The sequence below is a fragment of the Cololabis saira genome, chromosome 4 (genome assembly GCF_033807715.1).
Source record: "Cololabis saira isolate AMF1-May2022 chromosome 4, fColSai1.1, whole genome shotgun sequence".
In the NCBI taxonomy this organism is placed as follows: Eukaryota; Metazoa; Chordata; class Actinopteri; order Beloniformes; family Belonidae; genus Cololabis; species Cololabis saira.
This window is the reverse complement of record NC_084590.1, coordinates 47831307-47839717: the sequence shown is the minus strand read 5'-3', so window position 1 is coordinate 47839717 and position 8411 is coordinate 47831307. Positions and strand designations below refer to the sequence as shown.

General features: G+C 42.6%; 1 protein-coding gene across 1 annotated transcript in view; it reads right to left on the bottom strand.

The window, feature by feature from the left end:
• Positions 1-616: 616 nt before the first annotated feature.
• Positions 617-8411, bottom strand: part of LOC133442076 (zinc finger protein 239-like) — a 34403-nt gene continuing 26608 nt past the window's right edge. Inside the window, exon 2 of the mRNA XM_061719988.1 lies at positions 617-3713. Within this exon, the coding sequence (XP_061575972.1) occupies positions 2757-3713 (957 nt within the window). The 3' untranslated portion in view covers positions 617-2756. The remainder of the gene's footprint in view (positions 3714-8411) is intronic.

Here is an 8411-nt window from a genome sequence, read left to right as displayed (position 1 = left end):
AGTTCAGGGCAGAGATCCAGAAGATCCTCTTGGTACCTGAACCAGCTGATGGTCCAGTCTTAGTCCTGGACCAGCAGGTCTACGTGGTCCCTGAAGACTCGCTACTGATCCTGCATCAGCAGGTTCCTCTAACAGAACCAAGGCTGACATTGTGATTGACAGGTTACATCTTTGTGCTCCTACCTTTATATGTTCACGTGGTTTATTGTGAGATTGTTGCAGTTCCACTCGTGTGTAACTTACCTGGTGTTTTGCCACAGGGTAGCTTAGCTGTCCAGTTATCAGGAGGTTATTAACATTTTATTCAACAATTATTAATAATTAATAAAGTCCACTATTTATCAAATTGAATTATGAAAATGATAATAATCCTCGTAGGGGCACCACCTGTGCCGTAACCAGGAACATTATAACTTTTAACAGCAGAAATCAGTCTCGTAAATTAGGGATTATTCCACCAGAATAACCAGAAGGTTCTATTATTCCTGGTGAATAATGTTGAAGGCTCTTAAAGAGTTCGGCACTGTCTCTGTCAAACAGTCAGTGTGACCAAAATTGTATGAAACACAAACAACTCCTCATTAAAAATCAATCAGAATTTATTTACATACGGGTACCAAAGCAGATGTAAATAAATACCCAAAATAAATCCTGATGGCACACTACGATAAACAAAAAACATTAACTAACAAGAAAAACAACAACAAGAAAAATGAAATGAAAGTTAAATGCATGGACTCAAACAATAATAAACACTATCAAACAAAACAGGTTCAAACAACGTGGCTGCAGTGTTTAAAGATGGCGGGACTCTGGTATTTTAAAGATAGACGCGTCCTCGCCACTTGCAACTAGACCGGATGGCAAACGCGGGCGTTTCAAACGTGAATGACTGGCAGAAAATGGCGACTACAACATAACGAACACAATGATGATGATGATGTATGCAGTAATCTCAGTTCTGAACGTTTTGGACAGCGGCGTGTCCGGATCAACGGAGGCTCTCACGCGGTCCTAGGCGGGGGGGGGGGGGGCGGTCATTCGTTGCCGTGCGTCCCTGCTCGCCGGTGGCCGACGCGCGGCCGTCCGGGCCCGGCAAGGCAGCTCACAGCTGGGCGAGATGCCGGCCGTCTGTCCAGGAAAACATCCTGGTTCCTGATGCAACAGGAGCTCGGAGCGGGGAAGGGGGGCTTCAGTCGGAGCTTCAAGTCGCAGCAATCTCCCGATCTGATGGCCGGGAGCGCGTGGGCTCGTGAGCTCGGATCTGCAACTTAAAGAGGACAGAGTTTAGTGAGAGGCCGGAGCCTCCCGGAGACCGCGGCTCCAACGGGCGGGCTCCGCGGGCCCGGTCCGATGCAGGCCTCCTGCCTCGCCCCAGCCGGGGGAAAGGTGTGATACTGATGGGCTCTTGGCACGAGGCCAAGCTGGACGAACCAACCAGCTTGGCTGACGTCACCAGCACCTCACTTGTGATTGGATGCGCAGCGCTTTTAGGTGCCGCCCCCACTCGCAAAGCATGCGGGTCTTGTAGTTCTGGACAAGGCGGCCATTGTAGGAGGCTGGTCGGGGTTGAACCGACTTTTAAAGTTGAAATACACGTTCACAAAATGTTCACAAACATTTATAAGTTCAGAGTTCACATGATCAATAGACATAGCACAACACTGGTGATGTGGGGACTGTCATGTCCACTTGTGGTCGTGAACTTATTGACGTCATGTTTCCTCATATACTGGACTTCAATGCATCACCAGTGAGTGTCGCCAACGGACAAAACCTCAGAAATTGCCAAAAACAGTGGATTTAACATCAAAATATCAAGAAATGTTAAAAAGGGGCAAATTTAACAAAGCATTCGAGGAATCGATCCTGAAAGTTCAGCTCTCAAGGACAAATGGTTGATTACATATATAATACATAAACAGGAGTTAGCCAGTCGGAGGAACATCTTCCTAGCTCACATCAGGAATATACAGTGACTGCTGGGTATTTCCTTCTTGGAGACTCTACTTATCCTTTGCAGGACTGGCTCTTGAAACCATTCCATGACACTGGACGACTGACAGCAGAACAGTCTGCGTTTAAGCACAAAGTCAACCGAGCACGAGTGGTTGTGGAAGATGAATTCAGTAGGTTGCCTTCTGTGATGTCCGACTGGTGAAATGAATGGTGATGACTTCCTGTCCACTGCATAATCCGTGTGAAAGTCATGGAAAGACGTAAGAAACTTCATAGGATGTACCTGCAGCAGCACCACTTCAGCCAGTGGTGGCAGTGGCTCGGGGTGGAGAGGAGGAAGGCAGAGATATTAGAGATGTGCTAATGCAGTATTTGTGGAATAGTTCATACTATAGTTAGATTACAGTCTGTATCTCAGTATGGTGTTACAATAAAGTTGTGCTTTTTGCAGATATATGGATTTTGTCCATCCATCCATATTCATCCACTTGATGTGGGACTGTTTAGCGGGGGCAGCAGTCTGAGCAGAGATGTCCAGACTTCCCTCACCCCACACATTTCCTCCAGCTCTTCTGGAGGGATCCAGAGACGTTCCCAGGTCAGGCAAAAGACATTCCCTCCGGTGTGTCCTGGATCTTCTCCTGGTGGGACATGCCAGGAACACCTTCCCAGGAGGTGTCCAGGGGGAATCATATGTTAGTCTTTCAAGTTTTGGTATGACGTCTGATTATTTTGCTTTTTTTTTTTGCTGTGCTGAGGTGTTTTTTGCAATTCCGCACTTCATACTGATGACATCTTTACAGTTTATCACTCGTGTGAGTACATTTGTGCTTCTTTAGCTGACTTGACGTGGTAAAAGCTGCTCCACACTGATCACATCTGAACGGTTTATCTCCAGTGTGAATACGTTGGTGAATATTTAGATAACTTGATGTGGTAAAAGCTGCCCCACACTGATCACAAGTGAACGGTTTATCTCCAGTGTGAATACGTTTGTGAGTCCTGAGATTACCTTGTTGGGTAAAAGCTGCTCCACACTGATCACAAGTGAACGGTTTATCTCCAGTGTGAATACGTTTGTGAGTCCTGAGATTACCTCGTTGGGTAAAAGCTGCTCCACACTGTTCACATCTGAACGGTTTATCTCCAGTGTGAATACGTTGGTGAATGATTAGACTACCTTGTTGGGTAAAAGCTGCTCCACACTGATCACAAGTAAACGGTTTATCTCCAGTGTGAATACGTTGGTGAATCTTTAGCTGACTTGATGTGGTAAAAGCTGCTCCACACTGTTCACATCTGAACGGTTTATCTCCAGTGTGAATACGTTGGTGAGTCCTTAAATCACTTGATGTGGTAAAAGCTGCCCCACACTGATCACAAGTGAACGGTTTATCTCCAGTGTGAATAAGTTGGTGAGTCCTTAGACTACCTTGTTGGGTAAAAGCTGCTCCACAATGATCACAAGTGAACGGTTTATCTCCAGTGTGAATACGTTGGTGATTCCTTAGATTATCTCCTCTGGTAAAAGCTGCTCCACACTGATCACAAGTGAACGGTTTATCTCCAGTGTGAATACGTTGGTGAGTCCTTAGATTATCTTGTCTGGTAAAAGCTGCTCCACACTGATCACAAGTGAACGGTTTATCTCCAGTGTGAGTCATTTTATGTTTTCTCAGACCTGATGAAGTGGTGAGGACTTTCTTGCAGTGATCACAGCGATAACTTGTGGTTTTCTCTTTGCCTCTATGTTTCTGTAAGGACAGAGAAGAAGAATTAAATCATCTTGTTTGCTGACTCTGAAAAGCTTTTCAGTTTCTATAAAGTGCTGTCTGTCTAAAGTGCTGTTATTGACAGCCAGAGACCTTCAGATGAAACATCTCAGTATTTCAAATCAAAAGTGTAAATGCTTAAAGCTACTAACACGAAAACCATCAAAATATTTCATTAATAGGGACGGGTATTGATAAGATCTTCCAACCATTTTTCATTCTGCTTAACGATTCGGTTTTTATCGATTCCCTTATCAATTCTCATTTGGGAAAAAAGAGACAACAAAAAGTTGATTAGCATCACCAATATAAAATAAATATTCTCCCGTAGAAATGAACAAATACAACATGCATCATTGTCTGGCAATTCCACGATTACAAAATGTTTCTAAAAGAAAAAAATAAAATAAAAAAATAAATAAATAAAATTGTCCTTTTTAAAAAATATATGAACTGAGCAGTCAAAAATAAAGCCAGTGAGCCAGTGACAAATACAACCAAGGCAGAGTCCTCTTCCTGCACGGTGTAGTGTTGCTGTAGCCTTTGCAGGATGGGTAAAATCTCACCATAGGTCACACTTTTGTCACTGGAGACTGCCAGTGTAAGGCAAGGCAAGGCAAATTTATTTATATACACAATTCAACACAAGGTAATTCAAAGTGCTTTACATTGACATTAAAAGCGGCAAGACATAATAACAAATAGGTAAGAATAAGAAAAGAAGTAAAATAATAAAAAGCACAAGCTGTTAAAAATAAGGGCAGTAGAGTACAGCAGGTAAGTTTAATTTAAGAGTACACTTCAGTAAACAGTAATGTTTTTAACCCTGATTTAAAAGGAGCTGACAGTTGGAGCAGACCTCAGGTCTACAGGAAGTTTGTTCCACCGGTGAGGAGCAGAATAACTGAACGCTGCCTCACCTTGCTTGGTTCTGGTTCTTGGGACACACAACAAACCCGATCCAGAAGACCTAAGGGGTCTGGGAGCTTCATAGGGAACTAACAGATCAACTAGGGGTGGGCGGTACACCGGTGTCATAGTCATCACCGGTGTGACACTGCGCCACGACATGGATTTTGCAATACCGTCAATACCGTAATAAATCAATTATAAAATAATAAGCCTAAATAAGGCATTAAAAACGTCGGTGATATGCAAGGTTTGCCGCTGTGTTGTGACAGCAAGAGGTGGAAACACAAGCAACCTGTTTCATCACTTAAAAAACACGCACGCCCGTGAATATGAAGAGGCAACCCGGGCCAAAACGAGCGCAAGTGGGACCAGCAGCTGGTCCCGCTGGGACCGCTGCTCCGCTGGAGCTGCTGAGCAGCACCAGCGGAGCACGTCCCAAGACTAAACAGCTTTCACTGCAGGCATCGTTTATATTATATTATTATTATTATTATTATTATTATATATATATATATATATATATATATATATATATATATATATTACTGCTGCTACACCTTACGACAAGAATAGTAAGAAATGACAGGGCTTAAAGTATTCCGGCACCGTGCCGGATCTCCGGCGTACAGAGTTTTTTTTCTCGGCGTGCGAGTTTGACTGCTTTAAAAAAAAAAAAAAAAAAAAAAGGTTTGAGAGAAAAAAAAAGTTTGAGTCAACAGAGTTCATCTACCAATGGAATGAGAGGAAAGCAGCTCTGGCTCAACCAAACTAACACTAGCCAATCAGAAGTAGAGCGGGGCGGGTCTTTGATGGCAGCGGAGCGCAGAGCGCTGTTTCAACCTGCCGGAATACCAGTCACCCACTTCAACATGGAGAAACAATTAATGAATGTCGGTTTAAAAGAATCTTTTTGCCCAGAAGAAAAAAAGAGTGACAAAAAAATACCCATAACCATGTTCTTCTCTTGAAAAAACACACCTGTACCGCGGGCTTTAGAAGAAAAAGACGCTACAGCGCGAGTCGGGATGCAGCAGCTCAGAAGAGCAGGGAAATACGTGCGAGGCGGTGCTGATCTCCGCAATCTGAAGCTTTGTATAATAATTATTAAAAAAAAAAGGGTTGCTACTATGTGAATATCACTTATCACGGGTTCTTTTTGGAACGTAACCCTCTCGGAAAACAAGGGATTACTGTATATGAATACTCATGGCATAAACCTGTCAAGTTTTGGATTTAAAATTAAGGGAAATTTTCCACCACCCGCTGTCCAACCAGCCCATATATATGAGATCTTTAGGTTTTTTGCCAAATAAATATGTTGAGAATGCATAATACTCTCCCATGTCTCTTTTTGATAAGGATACTAGCATTTACTTATTATATTATAAAAATATTAACCTTATTCACATAAAGGGACAGGACAGGCTACTCCTCCCAAAACGTACCAAAAAATACCGTGATATTATACCGTCACCGTTCAAAAGATGAAAAATACCGTGATATTCATTTTAGGTCATATCGCCCACCCCTAAGATCAACCATGTATTCTGGTCCAAGACCATTCAGTGCTTTGTAGACCAGCAGTAAGATTTTAAACTCTATCCTTTGACTCACTGGAAGCCAGTGTAGTGATTTCATGACCGGTGTAATATGGTCCAGTTTCCTGGTGTTTGTAAGGACTCTGGCGGCAGCGTTCTGGATCAGCTGCAGCTGCCTGATAGATTTCTTGTTAAGGCCTGTAAAGATGCCATTGCAATAATCCAACCTACTGAAAATGAATGCATGAATAAGCTTTTCCATGTCTTATTTAGACAAAATACCCTTAATTCTAGCAATGTTTTTTAGGTGGTAATAGGCAGATTTAGTGATAAACTTTAGATGGCTGTTGAAGTTCAGGTCTGAGTCAATAATTACACCAAGATTTCTGGCTTGATTCGTAGCTGTCAATGACATTGAGCCAAGGTGAGCGCTGATCTTTCCCTTTCATTTTTAGGGCCAAAAATGATCACCTCTGTCTTTTCTGCATTTAGCTGGAGAAAATTCTGGCACATCCACTCATTGATTTGGTGAACACAGTTACTCAATGAGATCAGGGGACTGTAGTCATGTGGTGACACTGAAATATAGAGCTGTGTGTCATCGGCATAAGTATGGTAGGAAATGTTGTGATGTTCCATAATCTGAGCTAGGGGTAGCATATAGATGTTGAATAGAAGTGGTCCGAGAATGGACCCTTGAGGAACCCCACATGTGATCTTGGTTCTCTCAGACTCATGGTTTCCAATTGACACAAAGAAGGCCCTATCATGCAAGTAAGATTTAAACCATTGAAGCACAGTGCCGGTAAGTCCCACCCACTTTTCCAGTCTGCTGAGAAGAATGTTATGATCAACTGTGTCGAATGCAGCACTCAGATCCAATAATACCAGAACAGAGGATTTGCCTGCATCATTATTCAGATGAATATCATTTAAGACTTTGATGAGTACAGTCTCAGTGCTGTGGTGTGGCCGAAATCCAGACTGAAATACATTAAAGAGGTTGTTTTCCATCATAAAAGCATGGATTTGCTGGAAAACGACCTTTTCAATGATTTTCCCCAAAAATGGCAGATTTGATATTGGCCTATAGTTACTAAGTGTTGTAGCATCCAGATTAGATTTTTTTAGAAGAGGTTTTATTACTGCAGTTTTCAAGGCCTGGGGAAACTGGCCTGTTTGAAGAGAAGTATTTATTATCTGCAATAATAAAGGTGTAATGCTTTTGCATGAGAAGCACAAACTCCTCTGCTCTTCTTAAGTCCTCATTTTATGAAGGAGCGGCATGTGTTTGGTGGCTCTGAGGGGTAACATACACAACTTCAATGCTTATGTACTATTGTGCTTTTCATTTGATCATGATCTAATAATTTACATGCAAACATTTCTATGTTGCCTGCAATATAAAGTACCTTACTGAGCATGTTTTGCTTCTCCTTAAAGGAGCTTGAGGCTCCTTTTAAGAAATGAGACTCTCTAGCGCCACCCTTCACCACGACGGCCGTCGGGGGTACTGCAGCCAACAGTAAAGCCGGCACGGGAGAACAGGGAGAACGCACATGCAGCGTCATGTGACGTCACATCCGCAGCCCAGCGCGGGAAATTCGGGACCGAATTGCAGCACATTTTGCAGCACACAGCCTGTTCAAGGCAAAGGAGAGATACGCTAGAGGAATCATTCTTTTGGGTTTGGAACGCTTCATCTGACATTATTACTAGAAAACTTAAAATGTATACGGATTTTTTTCATAAATCCTGCCACAATCCGGCCTCAAGCTCCTTTAAAGAGCATATTGCAGGTTAGGGTTTTTTCAAAAATTATACCTGACCTTATGTGAAAATGACTATGTGAGAAGTTAATGTAGGATTTAATATGTTTTACAAGACATAAGGGCACGTATTCAGAGGAAAAAGTGGCTGATTTTAGCAAAGCTCCTACAAACGCTTTTTTTTTCGAACACCGCGTCATATGACATAGCAGCAGGGAGCAGTCTCCACAGCTCTGCCCCATCTGACTGTGCAGAACCCGTACACACGTAGCCGGGTATCTGCTAAACCGAAGATATTTTCCTACGTTTGGACCTGTCATCCACATGAAAATTCAAATAAACGAATCTTTAAAAATACTCCGGGCAAAGTGAAGATTATTGAAAACTCCGTTTGTGTAGATGCATGTAGACAGAGACAACCGGAGTTTTGCGTTTTCGAACGTCACATTATGCTCCAAAAT